A 24,544-nucleotide genomic window follows, 5' to 3' on the forward strand; every position below is an offset into this window, starting at 1 on the left:
GAGAGAGCAGGATGCAGATGGTGCTCCTGCCTGAAACTCCCTCTCATGGTCCTGCTCCCTCGCTTGCTCTCCGGCATCCTTCTGTCACTAACCATCTGTGGTGGGCACAGTGCAGTGGGCACAGGACATAGAAAGACAGAGGGCCAGCAAGGAAAGGCTAGGGTGTCGCAGCTCTGCCTGAGGTCCCTGCTCCAGTCACTAAGGCAAGAGGCTGCAAGTGAAGAGAGGAAATGCATCCAGGTCCCAAGCCCCTTCTAGGACCCTTCCTTTGGATGGGGTGTCATCCCTCTTCTCACTGGAAGTCCCCACCTGGAACCATGACCACCCGGCTCCAGAGAGAGGACTCCAAGAAACCCCAGCTCAGATTCTCCTCCAGATGGGCATAAGTTTATGTCTAGGAAAGTGGTTTTAGGAAATAGAAAGAAGCCAAGATTCCTCTGGTAGATTCCAAGCTGCCCTGGCTGAGACGGATTGCGGCGTGCCTCTCTCCCAGTCACCCCCCTGCAGCCGCAGGGGACGTCCTCCCCTGGTTCTCTGCCCTCACCAGACAGCCCCGGAATCCCTGGGTGCCCCTACCCCAGAAACACACCTCACCCACCGCCAGGCTTAGCCTCCTGGCTGCTTTGTCACCCATGTTGGTTCTAACTTCCCCATTTCCTCTAATCTCTCTCATGTTATTTTCATCTTCAAAGATGTGGGAGTGACTCTGAAGACCCACGCAGCTAACGCTCCCTTCAGACCCCATGAGAGAACTTGATGGCTCTTCAGTAGTGATTCTAGCTGTTATTTGAAGAATAAAAGCTGTCATAAAGTTAGCTGACGATGGGGGAAAAAAAGTGGAGAAATAAAAAGAATTCCTCAGGGACCCATTTGCGAATCAATTTAAACATTATCTGAAAGAGAAACAGAGAAATAGTTTTGCTTTAGCTGAGACTTTAAAAATGTGAGTCAGAACACATCACTCTGCCCATAACTCTCCAAAGGCTCCTGTCTTACTCCAAGGCAAGGTCAAAGGCCAACAGTGACCTGTAAATGACCTATACAGCCCAGTAATTCCATCTGCCCCCACCCCTCAGCCTGGTCTCTTCCTGCCCCCTCCCTCGCTGGTGGCCACCCTGCTCCAGCTCCTGCTGTCTTCCTGTCGCTCAGGCCCGCCAGAGGCTCTCCCCACAGGACACTTGGCTTCCTGACAAGGCCTTCCCCACAGACAACACTGTGGCTCACCTTTTCCCTCTTCAGGTCTTTGCTTAAATGTCAAAGAAGACTTTCCTGGCAGCAAACCACTTCACAACCCCTACCTGAGACTCCATCCTCCTTGTCTGCTTTTTTCCACAGATTTTATCATCAACTATATTTACTTATTTGTTGACTATTTTCTGGCTACCATTATCTAACATAAGCTCCATTATGTTGAAACTTTTGTCTATTTTCACTACTGTTCCTCCAGTGCTAACCTGTGCCTGATGCCGAGGGGATATTTGTTGAATGCTACAGCAATACTAAATTCTTTCAGGTTGTGGGGAATCTAATGAATGGGAGTAATCTATAGAAAGATCTCATGAGTTCATATGAGTGGGCAGGCAAATGGTCAGTAAGTTTTAATGCACTTATAAATTAGCAATTGAGGTGTTTCTCATAGAAGGCTCTGAACTTTGAGTCCATCCTTGGCAAGAGCCCGAGGGGTCAGGAGAGCTGGTTCCTAGAAATCTGACCCCATCGCGTGCTGTGGGATCCTGCCAAGGAGCACAGAAAGCAAGTTGACACCATCTCACCCTGACTTGTGGGGACTGCATGCCTATGCCTGGATTGTCATAGGCAGTTCTTGTCACCAGCTCTCATTAAAGATAAACCAGAGCTCGAAAGAGTCCAAGGCAGGGCAACTAAAATGTAATTCAAATGTGAAGCGGTAGAGAGACAAAGTTTTCTTCCCTTGACTTTTATTTTGAGCTATTACAAATCCTCAGGAAAGTTGCAAGTGCACAGTAAACACTCATATACCCTTTACCAAGATCCACTGATTATTAACATTTTGTTCCATTTGCCTTTTCTTTTTCCATATTTAAAGCTCTGTTTAAATATCTACAGCTATGTCCATATATAACCGTATTTATTTCTATGTGTGTGCATGTATGTGTGTGCTTGTAACCCCTCTCAGTGGACAGAGCTAGGAAGTATGTATTTTTTAAAATGTCATAAGCTAATATTAATAAAACCAATTCCAATTGTATACCTCAGGGCTGTTCCTTGTATCCCCTCACTCCATATTATTATCTCCTTTCTCCTATGTTGAGAACTCTGGTTCCCAGCAACTTCAATATATTTACTCACTTGCTCTGAATAACCCCACCAACACCACCAGCAACAATAAATGTGCTAATTGCAGGTCACACTTTCTTTGCCCCTCTTTTTGTCCTTGGAATTAATCCCACCGAGGGTGCACAGAGTATTATGTTCAAACGTCACTCAGGTTTTTTTTCTGTGTGGTCATGCTATCAATTGATATATAGGTACATATACATCAATTTATTTTTAAAAATCCTCACCGAAAGATATGTTTTTATAGCTTTTAGAGAGAGAGGAGGAAGGAGGGAAGAGAGAGAAACAGAGCGACATCGATATGAGAAACATCAACTGGTTGCCTCCTGTATGTGCCCTGACCAGGGATTGAACCCGCAATCTTTTGGTGTACGAGATGGCATTCCAACCAATTGAACCACCTGGCCAGGGCTCATTTGTTTGTACTTGTATTACATTTTAGTTTTTTTCTATCTTTGTTGATTATTTTGATTATGTGAAACATGCACGTGGCTGAAAGTCACAACTAGATACTAAGGTGTTCTTAGAGAAGTCCCCCTTCCAACCTGATTTCCCCTTTCTTTTTGGGCAACTAGATACATTAGTTTCTGGTCTATCTTCCTTGTTTCTTTTTGCTAAAACATATAGATACACACATGTACACATATATCCTCATGACCCTTTCTTTCTTAAACAAAGTTGCCGTTTTATCAATCTATCTATCTATCTGTCTTATTTTGTGTCTTGACATTTCCACTTAACAGTGTATGTTATAACCACTCCATATCAGTTCATAAATACCTTCCTCATTATTTTACAGCTGCATGCTCCTGTCTTGTTCATATGTACCATGGTTCATTCATCCATGCTCCTGTGGATGGGCATTTAGAATTGTTTCCAATACTTTGCTATTCCAAATAATTCTCCTTTATAATCTCATGCTTATGGTTTCTCTTATTGCTGGAGATATGTTTTCAGGGTACATTGCTATGGGTGAGATTGCTAGGTCAAGAGTTAGTGAACATTGCTGAATTCCCTTACACTGGCCTGTGCTGTTTCTCTCACCAACAATGTGATAGTGCCTGTTTCTTCACAGTCTTCTCAACAGAGTATTGGTGAAGTTTTGGATTTCCACCAATATAACAAGTGAGAAATGTTACCTCAGCATAGTTTAAATTTATTTTCTCTTATTTTGAGTGAAATTGAGCACACTTCCATACATTTGAGGGCTATTTGGACTAATCGACCATCCTGGAGGCCCCGTCGGTGCTGCTGCAGGCTGTGATTAGGGATGGTAATGAGATGCAGAGGGCAGAGTGAAGCTGCAGGACCATGGCTGGGAACCTTCCAGTCTTCATCCATTCGCTGCTACTACCTGCCAGGTGGAGAGGGCATGGCAAACCTTCTTTGTCTTCTGGCAAGTTTCTCTTCATAACTGTCCACAGGCTTATATGCCATCGCCTGCAGGCATGCTGTGTATGGCATGGCTATCTTTCCCAAATGAGACGATCAGGATCTGGCAAGCCCCACCACACTGAGTGAGGTCAAGTGAAAAGCGTTGGACCTCTGCCTCAAATGGAGGACTATTTCTGCAAGAGACAGCTAGCTGGCCCAGAAGACCTGTGGCCCTCTCTTCTGACTTCTCTTCATTCTGAACTTCCTACTTGGTCTGTTATAGGGTTTTCCCTACCCACCCCTGCTTTCTTCTTCCCAGAGACCTGGGCCCCTTTCTGGTTCCTGCTCAGGCAGTAGGCTCTGTTCTCAGTCTCTGGGTGAGCTTTGTCCCAGGTTTGATCCTTCTGTCCTTTGGGCTCTGAAATACCTGGTTACTAGAATCGGGGCCTCACTCTGCCTGGCAATTGTGCCTTCTCGGAGGGCTGTGCTCCAACCCCTCGCTGTTCCCTCACCAGCCACCAGAAGGCGGTAAGCAATAGCGGGTGCAGCGTCCTAGCTAAAATCTATGCTTAGTCTCCTCCCAAGTACATACACCCTTCTCACTCCAGCAAGATGTAATGCTCTACATTCTGTGTGAACTAAAAAAAGTAATCAAAGGTTCTCCTGTCATTTTCTGGTCTGATAGCTGGAATGATGGAGGAGTTGGGAACAGGAGTGTGTTTAAGGAGCACTTAGAGTCCTGCTTGGGACGTGTTGAGTTAGGAAAAAAGACAGTGGGATGCATCTGAGTGGGGTAAGAATTGGGGACTGGCGTCCAGGTGAGAGGTTTGAGTGCATTTGTGCAGAGATGACAGTTGAAGGGGTGGACTCTCTGAGATACACTGGCTAAATCTGTGTGACTATCTCAGCTACAGGGATCTTAATTTATGTGAATGTCTGTGTCATTCAAAAGCACTCTTGCTTCCAGATAGGCTCCGGGGCTGTAACTGGGACATGGTGGAGAATCAGTGTCCCTGGTTATCAGAATCTGCACTCTGACATTAGCATCCACAAATGAGAGAAGAGGGGGAGACTTGAGAAAGGGGACCACAGGCCTCTTCCCTCGGTCCTTGCTTAAGAATGCAGACTCCCTGAAGTAGAGGAGGAAAATCAAGCTGAATAAATGCTTTAAAATAAGTTCAATCTCTCCCAAGAGCTTAGAATCTTGGTGACAGACACCATAAAAATGCGTAGTTTAATCACTATGCATAGTTTAAATAGTTTTATTATCTAGATTTATAAGGTACCAAGGACATTGCAAATTCAACTTCTCAATGTCAAAAATAGTTATTTATTTTCACTTGTTTTCTCATTAACAGTTATACATACTTTCTACCTTCTGGAATTTATCAAATGTCTTATTACAACTTTTATATTCATTTCTATGCAGTCTGAATTTAATTGTCTTTCTTTTCATGTTAGCACTGCTAAGTTTCAGATTTTAAAAAATGCTCATTGTTCATGGTGTTTCATAAGCAAAGATTTATATAAATCTAGGCTGATTTGGATATGATAGTGCATTAATATCTCATTAGATAGTTAATTATTTTAGAGATAGTTGTGTTTTCAGTTGTTTTGCATTTATATTACCCATAACTACCCAACAGAGATGACCTGAATGACTCCCCAAAACCACCAAGCTCCAAGATCAATATGAGCTTTTTCCACATTTTCTTCAAGGAGAAATTTCTTCTAGAAGTAACTCAGCACCAAAGCAAATGGAGTTTTATCATTCTCTTCCTTCATCTGAAAGCCCTTGGGTTTTTGTGGCATACAGAGATATCTGCAGTTCTCTATTATAGCTAGTTAAGTAGGCTTCTGCCTTTTCTATCTTTGCAAACTTAAAATCACACTGTGGAAAAAGAAATGGAATGGAAGTTGCACACCCCTAGCATTAGGTGCCTCATGTGTGCTGGGAGATGACCTGGAGGGCTTGTCCAGCTCTTATGCAAAATGGGTCAGCTTTTCAGGGATTCTTCCCCATAGCTGTGTCTGTGTCTTAAGGACTATTTTTAAATCACCTAAATTTTTAAAATTAAATGACCCACCATGAAAGTGATTTCTTAAGTGATATCTAGCAGCAGCAGCAGCATCTCCACTGGCCCCTCCCTGGAGTGCTGGTGGATGTGGCCAGCCGGCCCAGAGCAGGGTGGCTGTGTCCGCAGTGGTGTGTGCTGCTGGCTCCCAGCCAGTGGTGCAGAACCTTTGCAAAGAGGATTCAAGATGGAGGTGAATGAGAGAGTGCCTGAGAATCCTAGATATAGGGTAATTTCCCTTTTTTATATGGAGTTAGAACAGGAAGGAAGAATAAACTATGATTTTCCTAGTATGAATGGAAATTTACTGTGGTTTTCTTCTCTTTGACCTTGAAAGGTCATATATATGGAAAGGTGCTAGAAAATAGGTAAATGGTAATGATAATGTACTGTTACCATAAGAAGAAACAAATAATTAAATTTCCATACCCTTTAAATATCAGAAAATTGTTCTTTATATTTGAGATTTAATAAAATTCAAGCCAATTGACCTCAATTCAATAAACAAATGTTTATTGAAAACTCACTCTAGCCAACTTGGGTATTAGTAAGATACAATTCTTGCCCTTGGAGCTTATCAATTATTAGGGAAAAATAAGTGAATGGCAAACAGGATGTAATACAATATGGTAGACTCTAAAATCAGGAGACATACATACATTGCTACCAGAACAAAGGCAAAGGAGCAAGAAATTTCAACTTAGGGATCAAAGTAACTTAGCAAGTGAGAGAGGCTGTGCCTTAATGGAAGTGCAGGAGTTCCCAGGTTGGAGAGGGGTGGGGAGGAAGTGACTGCAGCACTGGACGAGGACAGAATGCAAGGCAAGAGGGAGATGATGAGCAGTGAGGATGTGTACACACATTGGATCATTAAGTTGTACACCTTAAATATATACAACTTAAAATAAGATACTTTAGCACAGTGCAGAAACATAGATGAGGGCACATAGGGGAAGGAACTCTCCAAGGAGGGGCACAAAAATGTAAAATTGTGGTACATTTGGGGAACCAAGTCCAATATGCCTAGAACCTGGTGAGGAAGGGGCTTGAAGAAAAAAGTAACTCGACTGTGATGCTGATACCAGTGCAGAGACTGGCTTTTGAAGATTCAGGGTATCATGCGAAAGAAAGCATTTGGGACAGTTCTAAAGGCAGTAAGGATGAGAATGCTGGAAATTTCTAGAAGGATGATAGACATGATTTGGAAATAGGGCTTGGAAACCAGCAAGAGCTGGCTAGTGACACCAAAGAGGAGGCTGTCTCTGAAGTTCGTAGGTTGAGCAGCTGAGTGAAGACATTGATGTTGTTAAAGGACATGGGAAAAGGAACAGTTCAGGTGAGGGAAAAGGGAGAATTAAGACAAATTAGGTTTGTGAGTGGTTTGATTTAAGAAAGCTCTTAAAGCTCTTGGAGCTCTGCCAGTCAATGGAAATTTGGGTACAGAGAATTCACGATAAAGTCAGAGATTTGACGTTACCCAGACTTGCGTAGTATTTCATGGCCCTCCATGAGACGTCACGATGGTGATGTCTTCTCTGCCATAGTATTTCACCCACGTATTCTGTCTTCACTATATGCTAGAATGTAATGCTAGAAGGAAATCATGGAGTAATATGAATCGCATTCACATGTAAATTTCTGAATAAATTTCTGTTATAACATGTGGATCCTTGACTGTCGATAACTTCATTTTGTTGTTATTCAGCTGTTTTCATAAGACATCAGTTATTACATACAGGGTTGAGCAAAAGTAAGTTTACAGTTGTTCGTATGGAAGACAGTATGATAACTGGTCAATAATTACACAAGAACAAACTCTGTATTTCGTGTACTCACAACTGTAAATCTACTTTTGCCCCACCCTATATTACTATCAAAGGGGGAGAATGTGGGTCTGCACAGGACATTGTTACTTGTATTTTTCTTTTACTTATATGACTTTTAAAAACTGAGATAGCACTGTACTTTGAAAATCAGTAATGATAAAAACATTCAGTAATGGTTTACAAGTGCCCTTTAGGCCATTTTACTAGAATGTTTTGTTCTCTATTTACATGTGTTTATATTAGCCTTATCTTTCAACTTTTTAAATAAATGTCTTTTGGAATATTTTAAAATCCCAGCTTCAGAATCAAGGTTGCTTGCCAAAAAGTAACAAAGTAATAAAATTAAAATTATATATAAAATTATACAAAGTCAGTTTTAACTTATTAAAAATAAGCTTTTACCTTATTGGTCCTTTTGTGAAATTCTTATGTTTAAAGGCAATGTGGAGTTAATTCCCGAACTCTGGTTGGGTTGCAAACATTTACTAGGTCTGTCTCAGGACCCTCGTAATCACTACCTCATCTGACTGAAAGCCCAGCTTGTAAAGCATGGTGGCAGGTGCATTCACCTGAGCCAGGACTTTAGAAAGTGTGCAGTTGTTAGGATACTCTCGTTTGGGTACACATGAGTATTCTACCTAATAGTCAAATAAAAATACTGAGGACAGAAGCATCCCCTCCATTCTTAAGCTGGATTCCTAAATAAATTAAAGGTGAGCAAAATAATTTAGTATTCCCTGGTTTGAACAAAATGCAGCTTTTTCATAAGCAAAGAAGCCTGGATAACTTTAGCAAGAGCTCCTTAGGATTCTGCCAGTGAGTGGGGCCATTTCCACAAACGGTTGTTTAATTCACATCTAGGGATGACAAAAGAGAGGGGTGCAATTCTCTTATCCCACATTCTGTGGGAAAAGGCACAAGAGGGCCATTCTGGCAGCGCATAAAAATTAGTAGGGATTTGTAAGATGTGTTTCACAGAAACTAAAACATTTGTCACTAATTCACCTCTTTTGAGTTCTTGACCCTTGTGGGGGTTTTTTTCTCATATTTTTCAAAACATAAATGGTTTTAATTCTCTTTATTAAAAAATCATACTTCCTCATTGGAAAAAGAACCAATACAGAAAATAGAAAATAATCATTGAAGCAAAAGTTCATTTTAAAAAAGTCTTACTATCAAAATATCCTAGGTTTTCTCCATGCCTATACACACAGCATTATCAACAAAAATTGATCATATTGTAACTCTTTTTTGTACCACCCTATTTTAGTTAGTAAGCTCAATTCAACAACCTTACTTTATCAATAAATATAGAGTCATATCACCAGTTTTACTGGCTGTATATAGTTTTACCAGGAGTTATTACAAATAGTGTTATAAACAGTCTTGTACATACATCTTTGTACACTGCTCTGATTGTTTCTTTTTAAAACGTATTGAATAAGTACAAGAGCATTTATAGTGTTTGTATAAAATATAAAGAATAAATATAAAATGTTGCTTCTTTGCATTACTGTTTCTATGTTTTGTTTCTTTTCTTCGGTCTCTATTTTGACTTTTTGCTGAATATGAGTTTTTCTTATATTTCTCTGCTAATTTGTAAGTTATGTGCTTTGTTGCTATTCTGGTTACCCTAGGCTTTTTAACATTTGTTTTAAATTAAACCTTGATCTTCTAGTATAAATCAGCTCCAACACACACTCACATCCACTCACATTCACACATGCCACCTGTATATTAAGACTTGGTTGACCCAGCAACTTGGGGGCAAAACCTAAGTTCCTGCACCTCAGAGCATCTGGTCAACACAATGAGAGCCAGAGAGCAAGAGTGAGAGAGACAGACTATGCTCTTAAAGCACCTGTTCTTTTTCTCCACAGAATTTCTCACAATGATATTGACTAACGTCCCCTTCTCCACTAGAGAAAGGGACCAACGCATAACCTGGCGCCTAGCTCAGTGCCTGGTATATAGTAAATCTTTATTGAATAGATGGATTTTAGAGATGGGTGGCTGCAGTGAGGCAGGTGGAACAGGTGGATGCCAATAGATCACCTTGGAAATCATAACACAAGTGCGAAAGTGAGAAAACAAAACAAAGACCGAAGAAATTTTTAATAATTTATAATTCATTGAGGAAATATGAGTGGTGCTCTTTGATCTAACAAATTGTCATATAATGGCAGCTTCTTAGCACCAGTCCATAAGCCAGAGAGGATGGAAGCTGGGTTTGTTGCCCTGCCTGAGGTGTTTACGTTAGCTGCAAACGAGATGGTGCACGGCTTTAAACTGTCCGAAACATCTGTGGACTCTGTTTCCCTGAAGAGGAAGAGGTTTTCAATTCTGTTATGTCCTTGATATCCCATTAGGAGACAGTAAAATGGATCTCTACTTTAAAAAATTCCTATAGATTAAGAATAAAGTCCTCATTCCCTTGGGGGAATGGGGGCAGGGCTGGGTTTAAGTGACTCATCATTTCATTTTAGCTTTGATCATTATCTTTGAAGGTATATTTCCCTACTACCTTCTGAACAGCTCCCACTTTTTATCAGGTACCAGAGTAACACTGCTTCTGCTGTTCTTGAAACCATTACCAACATTCAACCCAAAGAGAGTGGAGGTGGAGTGGGAGAGACCCGGGAAGCCATTGTTTATAGATTATCTGAAGATATGCTAAGCAAACTACCTCCTGATTACATTCCTCATGAGGTAAGCTACAGCCTCCCCCACCTCCCCTCCAGTGTACAGGGCTGTCTTTGGGTTCCACAAAGCTGAACTCAACCCTGGGATGGTATTTTTCCCTCCCTTCCCCTCTCCTCATTCCCTCTCCATTTTCAGCTCTCTCTTTTTACCCTTTGGTCTTCTCTTCCTTACCTTTCTCAAGCATCTTGAAAATTATGATCTGCTGTTTTTCTGACACCTTACTCTATTTCACTTCTACTCCACTTCTCTTTCAATCACCTTTTCTGTACCCTTTTCCCATCTTTGGGTTCCTCTGTCTTTGGATTCCCAGGTATCTTAATCCTCTAGGCTGGAAACCTCTCCTTCCCTCTCTTACCCAAGCCTGCTCTGTCCACGCTTTAAATTGGCCTCTGTTTTTGTCCCCTGTGCTCCATACTTTTCCTTTTCCAGTCCTCTCAGCCAAGTAATAGGAAAGCTAGCCATTTAATGAGTTCACTCCCTACTTTGGATGGCAATCATATTCTACTTTTTGAACCTCCCAGGGATTGCTTGTTAATCTAAATCAGTGTTCCTCAAATTGTTTTTGTCTCAAGACCCCTTTACAAAATGATTGGGGACCTCAAATAGCGTTTTTTTAATGTGGGTAAATTACTGATGTTTAATATATTTGAATTTTAAACTGAGAAATTTCAAAAATATTAATTTATTGTAAAATAACAGTAATAAACCCATTACATGCTGACATAAATGACATTCTTATTTTTGAAATAAATACATTTTTTAAATGAAAAAGTTCATTGTGATGAGTGGGATTGTTTTAGTTTTGCAAATCACTTTAGTATCTGGTCTAATAGAAGACACTTGGGGTCTCATAGCTGCTTCTGCATTCAATCTGTGTGAGAGCAGGTCACATGGCCTCTGGAAAACTGCTCTGTACACTCCTGAGAGGAAGAGAGTCAAAAAATCAAATAATGTCTTAGTATTACTATAAAAAAAAAAATTAAACTTGTTGATCCTCTGGAAGGATCTCAGGAGAATTCATGGGACCCCAGACCACACTTTGAGAACTGCTGATCTACATAAATATTATTGTAAAATGTCTGGATGTTCTGAAAGTTCTGTAAGAGATCCTCCAACTTTGCCTCCTTCTTCATGCGAGAGGGCAGGTTGTGTTCAGGGCCTCCTCTCTCCTGTTCTTTGCCTCCATTCCTCTGTGCTGATGGTCAGAGCCTCACCTGTCCTAGACTAGGCCGAGTCAAGGTTAGCTTTTCAACCAAAAAGTGAGAGGCCGATGCCCTAGTGCACGTTTCACTGTGGTCCTGTGTCTACCCTGCCCTGCACCTCCAAGTCTGAGAAAAATGCACTTATCAGCGGGCAGCCCATCACCCTCCACCCTGGAGTGAGCGCCCCCAACAATAAAAAGCATTTTCTTGCCTCTTAAAACAATTTTTGTTTCCATTGTGTAGATGAGTACTGAGACATTTGGCCATGATTCTAAAATCAATGACTTCACATAGAGATACTTATAGAAAGGCAAGAAAATATTTTTTAAATGAACAAGTATTTTAAGTACATACTTTGAATGGTTCATTGTAAGTGATCTTCAGAAGACAGATAAGGCATAATACCTGCCTTCAAAGATTTTAAAAATTGACATGTGAATGAGAGAGAAAACTTATTCTGTATGTAATCAGAGAAGAGTTTCAAGACCTTGGGATAATTTGAGCTGTTTGAGCTTAGTTGGGGGTCACTTCATCAGGATCTCTGCTTTGGCAATATCCTGCAGGAACTGAGCATGAGGGATGTCACTAAGCGGGTTGCTATATAGGAGGCAGTTTGTACTAAGAGACTTCTAAAATTGCTTCCTTCTTCAAGATCATTTAGTTTTTAGTGTTCTTTATCTTATGGGAGAAATGTGTTTTTTAAAATGCAGTGTCAATGTGAGTTTTGTAAATGGAAATATAATTATACTTTTGACTTCCCTAGTAAAAACAGAGCCACATTACTGTAGAAGCCGTATTTTTACCTGGTCCCAGAAGCAATGAAAATCATATATGAGACTACAGCAAATCTTCCATTTTATTAGTGAAAGGACAGTTTTAGGCTGGGACAGTAATGATACTCAAAATAAAATCAGTGCTAAAATCAGATTTTCTAGAGTCTTAAGTTTTCCTAAGCATGTCTCCATTGCAAGGGAAGTTTCTCTTTTAATACCTTATGTAGGGCAAGGCCATGCGTTTGGGGCTATTAGCACTGTAAAAGTCACCTGAGCTATTGATTTGACATTTTAGCCAATACCTGAGCTTAATTTCCCACTTATGTGGGTTGCAAAAATATTTACATAATTTCCCATTTCCTTAAGTGTGAATGTCAACAGAGTAGTCACTGTTTAAAGGGGATGTTATATATGCTATTCAGCCACTGCAGGCTGAAAGGCTCAAGATGAGAATGAGGTATAAGTTCTAGAACCAGGAATTTAGGAGGATACTAGAAGGCTGGTATGGCGGGCTGGTTAGGGACCTCCACTGGCACTTCAGACTGGGATCTCAGACTACTTGCCCTAGCCCAGTTCGTCCCATCCAGGCTGTTCAGTTTTACATCACTGCTTCCCTCTGAGTTTGAGCTCCCCTCTTCGCCCCTCACTTACTAGAAGAACTTCACAGCTGCTGAGCAGGGAACTCTGTGCCCTGCCAGAGAGCCATTCTGTAAAATGAAGATGGCGCCCCAATGACCTGAAGCTGGTCGTTCATCTCTAGCGTCCCATGACTCGAGAGGGCACAGTGGGCATCTCCAGCTGAGAGCCCTGCAGTTCACTGGCATCTGCTGATTCTTTGGGCAGGCACACCACCCTAGGTTCTCTCCTTCCTGCTCCAGCAGCTCTTCGATTGTGGCCAGCAGAACGTTCAAATCCCTTTATGAGTTCTTGACAGTATTTATAGTCAATCTTTTCCTGGGCAAATGTCACTGAATTGAAGTATATATGTATTGGTTTATTTTCCAATAATTGTTGTACTTTATTGTTCCCATAACCAGGGGCTTTTATATTGACTTCTTCAAAATGGTCAATAAATGATATACCAAAAGGAACAAGTGACAGGTGCTTAATGACTCTCCCACAAAGTCAAATATTTTCATTGGTTAAATTAGGAAAGGCAGTAGTGATCTTAGGAAACTGCAGCCAATTATATTCATTAATAACTGTTCTGAAAGGTTCTGGCTATACTTACTTTCTGTAACATTTTTAATAACAACCCTGTAAGCATTATAAAAAAAAGTATTCCAAACTGTACTCTTATAAAGGTTAAATTAGGATTTAACTGACACTTAGTCCTTAATCATTTGAAAGGGAAAAAAGGTACAATTTCATTTCATCTTTTTAAGGTACATTTCCAATTATCAACTAAGTACAATCGTAAGATATAAAAATCATTTTAGTTGAAAGTAATTTTTGAAGCCCTGAAAATGGGGAATTTAATGGCAGGTCTGGTTCTGCAAGAGATATTCTAGAGTTCATTTGGGCTGGTAGAGAGGCACATCCATAGGAAGGAAAAGAACAGAGAAAGGAGAGATCATTGGAAGAGAGGTGACAGATGATTTTGAAAAAATCTCCTTCATTGTATTGTATGCTTTGTTTTAGGTGAAAGCCCGTTTGATAAAGATGGGACATCTGAATTCAATGAACATATTTCTTAGACAAGAAATCGACAGAATGCAAAAAGTCATTGCAATACTTCGCAGTAGCCTGAGTGATCTAAAATTGGCCATTGAAGGAACAATCATTATGAGTGAGGTGAGCTCTTATCTCAATCACCCTTTCCTTCTTTCATGGGTTTTTCTTCTTCTCATAGTTTATCTTTTTCAGAACTTGAGAGATGCCCTGGACAACATGTATGATGCTCGCATACCTCAGATCTGGAAAAGAGTGTCCTGGGACTCATCCACACTGGGCTTCTGGTTCACCGAGCTTTTAGAAAGGAATGCTCAATTTTCTACTTGGGTATTTGAAGGGCGGCCCAATGTGTTCTGGATGACTGGTTTCTTTAATCCCCAAGGTATGTGCTCATAGGAGAGTGGGAAGACTTGGGAGATGTGGGTCTTTGTATAATAGCACTATGTGATAAATTTATCTTATATAAAACAGTATAGAGATAGTCTGCTGAGTGCTGATTGTAGGCTCTCAACGGTTGGAGACTACAGATGATCGTTCTGTATTCGTTTTACAAGTTCAATCTGAAATTCTTCTTGCCATGGTTCTTCTACAGTATGGTAGCCACACTTCGTTTTTCTTCTCACCCACTTCAGCAGGCCTGATGGACATATGAAATAGTAAAAAATGTTTCACTCAAACCTTGGTTTTTAGATGTCTATAAAAATGACAAAAATGAAGTACCAAAATATGCAAAAATTTTTCCCAAAGTACAGAAAATTAGACTGACTTCAAAAATAATCATGTGGCAAAAGTTTTATTTAGTGAACTCTTAAGTCTGCCCTCACCCTTAGTTTTTTGTTTGTTATCTTGAAAAGTGTTTTACATTTATTCTTTCATTCTAGGAATATTTACTACTGAGTAAATTACTGACATAGAATTCATAAAGTTCAGCAATACAACTTTTAGTCTTACTACAATATGGATTGTTTTACTTTGGGTAATCCTTGGCCCAAATGAAGAGATGGTAGATTCCTTACAGCTCAGCACCTTATAGCTCCCCTAGTAATACAATTTAAGAAGCATTCACACTTTCATATTTAGGATGTATCACTACTACTCACAGCAATCCGGTTGAATCTCATAAAATAATGTTAAGTGAAGAACGTCAAAGAACACATTTTAATGTATACATTGTAATGTGTGTATAATGCATGTATACTGTACGATTTCATTGTACAAAGGATCACAACAGGCAAAAGAGTTCCATGGTGTCAAAAGGCAGGATGAGGGTTACCCTTGTCAGGGAGGGCAGTGATTGCAAAAGGGCACAAGGGGGCCTCTGGGGTCTGGGAATGATCTGTTTCTTGACCTGGATATTGGTTACATGGTTGTATTTTCTTGGTGAAAATGCATCAAGTTTTACGCATGATTTGTGCACTTTTCTTTGTGTAAGTAATCCTTAAATAAACAGTATGCCTTAAAAGTATACATTTAATTGTCCTTGGTGTACATACGTTCGTTCACTTCATGCATTTTCAAAGGCCTTAACATTTTCTAAATTTAAAACACTAATCATGGTACTTCTTATGAGCCTACCAAATTATACATATTAGATTTGAAAAGGACAGTCCCCAGATTTCAGCTCTCTATTTTCTTCCAAATTTCCATTGAATTCGGGGAGGAAAGTTTTTATTATGGTTCTCAGATTTTGTGTGTCTACTTACCAGCTTTCAATATCAGTATAGAGTCACCATGTAATTTCTGGTTTTGGAGCCTGAATAGCATTTAACTTAATTAGAATTGTTTAACCACCTTCCGTTTGCCAGCCCTCTGCTCCGTGCTTTCAATAGAAAGACATTTGAGACCTGATTCCTGCCCTAAAGCAACCCATAATATGGTTGGTGAGACAGACACAACCGCAACTTTAATATAAGGTGCTGAGTGTCGCCCCTGCTCCTGCCCCGTGTGAGAACTGAGCGCCACACCGGTACGGAGGACAGAGGGATGAATTGTGCCAAGGCAGGGCTTGAGAAGCAGTGAGTAGGATTTGCAGAGGCAGGAATGCAAGAAAAGGCCATTCCAGGCAGCAGTCTGAGGAAAGACAAGGCATGTCCAGGGAAGGAAGGAGACAGTGTGGCCAGAGGTCAAGAAGCAGGAGCAGAGGTGGAGGGGAGTGAGGCTGGAGCATGAAGTCCCCCAGGAGAGTTTGGGCTGCATCCTAAAGGCAGTGGGAAGTCACCAACTATCAGAAGATCATCCCAGGAGGAAACGGGGGTAGGGTGGGGAATGGACTGGAATATGGACCCAAAGCAATGAGACTCTTACCAGGATAAGGGAGAGAGGCTGGGACCTTAACCAAGTGCAGAGGAGGGGGCAGATTGGATAGAGTGATGACATGGGAATCCCTGAGAATGCAGGGTGTGGCAATGGCTGAGGGCTGAGGGCTGAGGGCTGAAGGCAGACACAAGACGGACCACGCAAGAGGCACAGGTCGGGAGGAAAGGTGAGAGCACATGTGTCAGGCGGTGATGGTGGAACATTGGGTGGGAGGCGGGCTGGCAGTGTCGGAGTTTGGGAGAAAGGCAAGGACCAGCGATTTTAAAAGCTGTGAAGTTCTTAAGTACATTTGTGACAAACGAAAACAAAGGGAGCAGGGCTGGTTACTCCCTGGTTCCCACAGACACAGACGACTGTGCTCTGGGTCACAGCACACAGTCTCTTTCAGTGAGTTTTTCATTAAAAATGTGACTTAACATGGCAAAGTATTAATATGAACTAGTCTTCTTTAATTGTTACTCTCTGTCAGGTGTTACAGCTGGAACAATATTTAAATACAAATGCAGGTGTACACTTCAGGGTTTTTTTTTTTTTTTTCTCACCTGTCTTGTTAATTATCCAATCCTTTCTCTTTTCTTTATTTCTGGCTTCAAGCTAAAGTTTGATTCCTCCTTTCAGGATGTTCCATGTGTTGAAAAGCCCTGGACTTATTCAAGTTCCCCCCCCTTTACACACAAGTACACAGACACATGGCCTTATCGATGATGATTGCTTTCTTTTTAGCATAGAAGAGTGGAGTCAACTTTCCCTCTGTACTAATCACTTCTTTGCTTCCTTTTCCCTCTCTTGACTTGAGAGACAAATTATTTTCTGTTCCCAATCGCCTGGCCAAATCTGGAAAACATAAAGATCACAGCCACTCCATGCATGCTCACAGGCAGTGTGCAAGCAGATAAAGTCCTATCGATTTGGAAGCCTCTCTGCCACTGTTTGACATCAATCATTGATTTCTCAACTTGAACGTATCTCCTGTATTTATATCCCCTAACCCAGTCCACTTTGATGACATAATTTCTTTCTTCAGTTCAAAACATTTAAGTAAATTTTTTAATTAAAAAAGTACACATTTAAATAAAACACAGTGCAATCTGCAAAAAGGCCATCGTTGCCTCACAGGTATGTATGGTCAAAATCACTTAGACTATAAGGCATTTGAAAATGTTCCGTTCATATGACCGCTTATTGTATGTCCTCATAATGTAGTGTGCATCTGACACAGTCCTGTGTGTGCCTCCCACCATACCTCAGCTGGTTGCCCCTCAGACCTAGGTGCCTTTTGGGCCCATGCTGCTTCGAGGTCAGGCATCAGGCCTCATTGGTCCCCTGCTCCGTGTCTGAACTCATGCTGCCCAGTTGCACTATGGTGGCCTGATGTTTTGTCAGTCACATTCGAAGAGGCCAAGTCAGCCACCAGAGAGCTAATCTAGTATTTTCAGTCCCCATCACAATCAATTGATGAGCTTAACTGTGTGATAATTAGATTTGATTATTAAAATGGTCAAGCTCTTGTACCCGTGACCCTATAGTATTTGCTCAATGGCACGGTTTTCGGCAATGCGTGGATTTACCTCCTAAGACACATCTCAGGCCCAGGAGAACCACCGCGCTCCACGGGGTTTCCCAGCAGTCTTTGATCCACACACTCACTTGTCATTTAGCACTGTGCTTCCTGGGTTTTCAGAGGATGCGTTTGTTTGTTTTTCCCATAGGTGTGGACCTAGAGAGCCTTATGTACACATGGTTTAGACTCTGGTTTGTGTGTGCGTGCATGTGTGAGTGTCTGGTATGTGGCGATGTGTTTAAACCCAAAGACTATGAGTTGTAAAGAGTCTGACTTCAAGCCAGGGGACTCTCTGCCTTTGGGAACCTCCTACCTGATAGCTGCGCTTTGTTGGTTGCTGGTAGTGTGACCGTCAAGTGCTCTTAGGGAAGTGGAGGCAGAGGCCAGCCTGCTCTCCAGGCTCACCCCTCTGCATTGGATTAACCACGTGGCATCATTATTTCCCAAATGTTTAACTCAGTCTGCAGCTGGACGCCATTTGGATGCCAAACTGCACCAGCTTTTCTGCTTTTTTCCTCAGTGTCTTGACAGGCCATACCAATCTGTTGTGGCAGACATCAGTGACAACTTATTATTCACTGCAGTATTAATATTGTACAAGCTGTGATTTTCAGTTAGACAGGGTTTTGCTGACGCAAGGAGGTGGAACACTTTTACCCTGTTGTCCTGTTACTGTAAAAATCATCCACAATCTCTTGCCTGCATGCTTGTTATCAGGGCGGCGCCATCAGCTGATAGCAGCAATTTCTGAGTGCTCATCTTGAGAATAGTTATAAAAGCCTGGTGACTGTTGGATGGGAGAGCACACCAAAGGTTAATAGAGCTTCAGGATTGAAGGCACTGGGGGATTTCTTCTAACCTAGTAACAATCTAAGCTTCCCCCCTTAGTTTCCTTTTGCTGAACCAGAGGTGTCCCTAACCCCTGAGGGACTCTGAATGAATGGACCTCAATTTAAGAGATAGCACTCACCTGCCTGTCCCAAATCACAAAATGGTAGGGCTGTGGACACCCTAGAAATGCCTCCAGAGTGAATAACAACCCACCTGCCTTGCCTTTGTGTGTGAAGGGATTTGGCACACCAGCTTTATCACAGACATGTCCTTTGTAATTCTAGTCTCTGCACTTGGTGGCCATCCTCACCAACCACCTGGTTCCTTGTAACCTGGCCAGCCTCCATGCTACACTGAAACTGTTCTCTCCAAGGCCACTAAATCTAGTGACCGCCCTGCCAACTCCATTCCCCTTGACTCTACTAGGAAGCTGATTCCGGAAAGTCTTTCATACCGCGGCTCCTGTCCAGTACCGTCCGTGCTCCTTCAGCCCTCAGAGGGCCACTTCTCATCCCTTTGTGGGCTCTTCCCAGGCAAGTTCTGCCCTTGGCCCTGGCCCTTCATTGATGACCTCAGCCATTCTCACTGAAGGAGCTATTCATTTCTACCTATGACTGACTCATCCGAAGTCCCAGTGTGAGATCCTGACCCTTCACTTCCAAGTGCCAGTGTTGAATATTCTATCCTCCTGTGGACTTCGCCAGCACTGTCATCTGGTCATCTTCGCCAGCCTCATCAGGATTCTCCTGTTTTCTTGTGTTTCACCGATGTCCAAATCACCTGCACTTTGTGAATGGTCCCTTTATGTCCAAACAGCCTAGAAGAAGAAACTAGGAGGGCGTGGCATTGTGAAGACAAGAGGGAGGGGAAGAGATAGTGACAGATGCCTCCAGAGGTCAGGTAAGATAGGGCCCAAATGGTCAGATGGCTTTATCAACTAGGAGACTTGTTGGCAAGAGAAGTCTCAGGGGAGTGGCTGGGAAGGTAGAGGAGTCAGACTTCAGGGTGAGGGAGTGGGAGGCCAGGAAATGGAGAGACGGAGGGTGAGTATGGACAACAGGGACAATGTTGAGTGGCACACCAAAGAGACCCACCCGGTGAGGGCAGAAATTTGGCTTGAAAGAGGGAGAAGCAAGTGAGAGGATTAGTTGTAAGAAGAAAGGATTTTCTTTCTTCTTTTAATGATAGGAGAAACTTGAGCTTATTCTAATACTAGTGAGAAGGGGAAGGAGCCAGGAAAGAGGGAAAGGAACAGGGAGAAAGAACAAAGATGCCTGAGAGGGTAAAAGAGGCGGGCAGGGGACAGCTCCCCGGGGGAAAGACTCATTCCAGGCAGGTGGAAGGACCGCTCACCCATCGTAACAAAAGTAATGAGGGAATGAGTGTAAATGCAAGAGGTTTGTAGGTTTAGTGGCAAGAGGATAAGGGAGTTCCCATCTAATACTTTCTATTTTCTCTTTGAGGAAGGAGGAGAAGTAACCTCAGGAGAAAGCACTGTTGAAAGTGAGATGTGCAGAGAGGGGCAGAAGTCTGAGAAACAGCCAATGGGGGGGGGGGGGGTAGGGAGGTATGGCTGGATGGTTTGAGAATGTTGCGGCTGGTGATGGTTAGCCACGGGGGCAGCTGTGTGTTTGTCTCAGGATTATCCAGCAGCCTGGTATGGGTGTAGGAAGGGGGGCATTTGAGTTCATGCAGGATTTGGGGTTTTCTGGGCAAGTGATGAAAAGAATGGGACTAGACTAGGAAAGGAGGTGAAGAAAAGGGAGTAGAAAGTCCAGAAATGATGAATTCAAGGAGCTATGAGGTCAAGATGCTGAGTAGGAGACCAAAGAGACCCAGATGATGGCAGGATGCTCAATGAATGGGGGCAGATGGCATCTGGCAGGGACAATGAGGAGAGGGGCACGTGGCCAGAGAGTGTGGTTGTCAAAGCAGTGGAGATGCTCACAAAGGATGGAGCAGCAGTTGGGAAGGACAGTGTCTTCAGAGTGGAGCCAGCTTCCAAGGGCAGGAAGACAGAGAGATGCTCCACGATGAGGCAGAAAATTCTGAAGAGTTTGGTCACCACAGAACCACTCCTGGGGGAACAGTGTACGGAGGGCGGGGAGAAGTGCAAGGCGGGGTTGAGGGAAAGGACATGTGAGTCGCACACGGAGAAGGTGGAGCAGTGTGAGGAGTGACATAGTGGCATGTGAGACACAGTGGGCTTGCTGGTCCCCACCTGACCGACAGAATTGGCCCCAGCTCTGTAGCTTGTACCCAGGTTTTCCTGGAACCAACCGTGTCCTGGATTCATGACATTTCAGAGAGCACGTGAGTCCCAGGGGACTCTGGGAAGCGTGGCTGGTACTACTGACAGCCTTCTTAATATTTCGCTTATACCATAAGGCATTTCTCTTGCCACTTGTCAAATTTGTTTTTTAAAACAAACGTGGAGGAGTGAGTAACCTGTGAGTGGCTTGCTGTGCAGATCTTTTTGCAGAGCTCAGTCCTCAGCCCTGCCTGCCCCGCAGAATCACCTGGGAGCTTTGAATGCAAACTAATGCCGGGGGCCCCAGGCCAGTGACATCAGAACCTCTGGGGAGGAGGCCTCTGGAGTCTGTGCGATTAATTTTCTTAAAAGCTTCCTTGGTCATTCAGACGTGTGCAGAAGCTTAGCCTTAGACCTTTGCTACCCAGTTATGTGGTCCAGCAGCAGCAGCGGCAGTGGCATCACCTGAGAGCTTGATAGCAACACAGAATCTCAGGCCTCACCCTTGACCTACCTACTGAATCAGAACCTGTGCTGTAATAAGAGCTCCTTCCCCAGGCAATACCTGCAAACATCAAAGTTTGAGAAGCCCTGCCTTGAAACAATGCTGAGATTCTGATTTTATTGATCTGGGCTGTGGTCTGGGAATCAGGGTTTTTAAAGGCTACCCAGGTATTTCTAAAGTTTAACCAAGTTCAACATCTTTGCCTTAGAGCATCTAGCAAAGCATCAGGAAAGGTGGCCATTGCATCTTTATTCAGCCGGGTGGATCAATCCTATCGTTGTTTAATGTTTTCTGACCTTTTATTTAACTTACCAATGAACTCCATTTGCTTCTCATTTGGGGGAAAAACTGCCTGTCATAAACTTGTGGCAGGAGCATTATTTTTCCTCATTTTCAAAGATGCTACTGGGAGACTTAGTTAGTGATAAGACAGGAAGTACTGCACAGCCTAGGGCCCATTACATAAGGACTGGTTCATTTATTAAAGGAACAAAAGGGTATTGCCTATAGGACCATCATTACACAGTGCCAACTAACTCCTTATAAAATCGAGGCATGCAATCTTTCTAATTAGTTTTTTTCTTTCATCCTTTCTAAAGACCTTGTTTGAAATGATCCTGAAAGCTCTCTACAGCTTTCTTTAAGCCAACTGATTGCACAGTCAGATGGCAGTAATTAGTTTGCTGAAATGTTATGTTTTGCTATTACATGAATTTAGACATAACAAGTGTTACTTTAGACCTGAGTGTCCCAAGCGTAATCCTAGCTAAATAGTGAATTTTTTAAAGAACAAACAAGCTTGACAAGTGTTTTAAGAAATCATTATGCAGTATAGGTTTTGAAGGGAAAAACGTTTTTTAAAGAACCTCACAGACATCACATGTGACTCAGATGTTTGAACTGTCAAATCACCTATATTCATGTGGGTGGTTAAATCTCAGGAAGAATAGAAGGTTATTATTATTGAATACTTTCCCCAACTTTTTATTTCTCACTTCAGAGTAAAACATATGAATGTATGAATCACTTTTCCACCACTGATGATTGAAATTTGGTGTCAAGACAAAAAGTACTGCTTTTCAAGCTTTTATTTAAAAAAATCAATGGTCTCTTCAGGTTTCAGAAAGCATAGATTTTGATTCCATTAGAGTTGATATCCGTCTGCAAGAAAGTCATTCATTTTTTAAACTCAATAATGAACAATTCAGTGGATTCATTGTGGTTTGAATTCCACAAGATCATGTTCTTTTTCTTAGGAAGCCAAGTCAAAACTACCAAGAATTTTTAAAAATAATGTATTTTCTCCATGTTCTCTCGGTGGGCACAGCCCACAGAAGAGTTCCCTGCCTTCCACTCTCAGGCCTCAAATACATTTATTTAACACTTCTTTCTTCATAGCTCAAGGTAATGTGTATTCTAGATTTCATTTACTGGCAGGCAAAGGGTACTTCCTAAGCATTAGGTCAGAGGAAGGGAAGATAGGAGATGGTCTCGCCTTAGCTGCACTAGATTTTCAAAGCTCTGTGACAATGACGGAATCTGCATCAGAGGTCTGTTGTAGAAGAGAGAATCCTGCTCAGCCCTCACCTGGCACCTATGGCATAGTCCTGAGTGCCATAGGGAGTGGGGTTTAATTTGCAATTTAGTTGGAACTTAAAATGTCATAGAAAAATTTAATTATTAAATTTGTGCAGATGGATGGTTAAAATCAGGATTCATATCTTATGCATTATGACCTTGTAGATTCATAAATCAGTGATGAATTTTAAAATATCATAAAAGAGGGTAAATTGAATTCCAAGTACTCTGATACACCATATGGATGCATGGTTAATGTTGACTGATGAAAATGACATTTTCATGAAGTAACATAAAAGGGAGAATTGGACTTTATTATTGTGCTCATATATACCACTGACTGGCAAGCACACAAAATGTTTATTTTGCTACTAACGTATGGGATCTCCAGTATTTAAGATGGAAGCCAATGTAATCACATGCTGAGCAAATCACCTCAAGTGACTCCAGACATAGAGCAAGGAAGTTGCTGCCAGGCAGACTTCTGCCATGTTCCCTGTCCTTGGAGTTAACTTTTTATGTCATAAAATCACCCTTTCCTACTAGAAACTCTTGGTTTCATGAAACTATAGCTTTAGAAAAATCACCCATAAAAGATTTTTAATCAGCTACTCTGGTTCACCAACTTAAAAAATAATAATAATGCAAGGACTTTTCTGTGGCCCCAAATCCTATTTCGGTGAGCATGCTGATAAACCTTAAAAGATGAGAATATGACCAAATCATTTGTCTACTTTAAATATTCAGTGGCTTTCCACCATCCACAAAATCATGTCCAAACTCTGACCCTGAAAAATCTAGCCTCTACCTGTGTTCTAACCTTATCTGCCAGTATTGCCTCACCTTTAGCCTAGACCTCCACATCTTCACCCATGCTATTTCTCCACCTGGAAATGTCCCACCTGGAAAACTCTTATGTATCTTTTAAGCGTCACCTTCAATTTCATCTTCTCAGTTCTCGTCTGGTTTACTTTGTTCACATCTTTGCTCATTGTGACATTGTGTCCTGCCCCCTCTACATTCCCTCTAGACTGAGTTCCTTGAATGCTGGATCTATGACTGGACTCTTCCTCTTTGGAGTCACACCACTTAGAGCAGTGCCTGGTGCATGGTGGCCACCTCCGAGAGATTTAACAAATGAATGAATGATTGAGTGACTCCCCCAGCATCTAATTTAATAACCAGGGAAGAACTTGGCAATGGGGAAAACTTGACTTCTCACTAAGCCAAGCTAAGGGCCTATTCTTTCTTTCCAACTCCAAGGGATATTAGCTCTGTACCACCTATGATTATGCCTTGCAACTTGGCATGGCATGGTGTTCGGTACTAACATGGAGGCCTAAATGTAATATATGTCACCAGTAAATTCTCCTAAGATTTTGAAGTTTAGGATATAGTTTCTAACATCAAATGCTACTCTCCAAGAAAGCTTTCTCTTACTGAATTGAATAGCATGTTTGTAAATATTAAGTTAAAGAAAAGTGACTTCCAGCCCAGATGGAGGCATAGACAGACATGCTGTGTCTCCCTCCACAACTAAGAAGGAATACAACTAACTC

At 41.9% G+C, this 24,544-nt stretch overlaps 1 protein-coding gene across 1 annotated transcript in view; it reads left to right on the forward strand.

Annotated features, from left to right (window-relative positions):
* DNAH8 (dynein axonemal heavy chain 8) overlaps positions 1 to 24,544 on the forward strand; it is a 273,301-nt gene that overhangs the window by 243,048 nt on the left and 5,709 nt on the right. The window contains exons 85-87 of the mRNA XM_090280432.1: positions 10,144 to 10,300; positions 13,911 to 14,063; positions 14,136 to 14,325. Coding sequence (XP_090136558.1) covers positions 10,144 to 10,300; positions 13,911 to 14,063; positions 14,136 to 14,325 — 500 coding nt within the window. The remainder of the gene's footprint in view (positions 1 to 10,143; positions 10,301 to 13,910; positions 14,064 to 14,135; positions 14,326 to 24,544) is intronic.

This window comes from Furipterus horrens, unplaced genomic scaffold (assembly GCF_987537825.1).
Source record: "Furipterus horrens unplaced genomic scaffold, mFurHor1.1.pri manual_scaffold_6, whole genome shotgun sequence".
NCBI lineage: Eukaryota > Metazoa > Chordata > Mammalia > Chiroptera > Furipteridae > Furipterus > Furipterus horrens.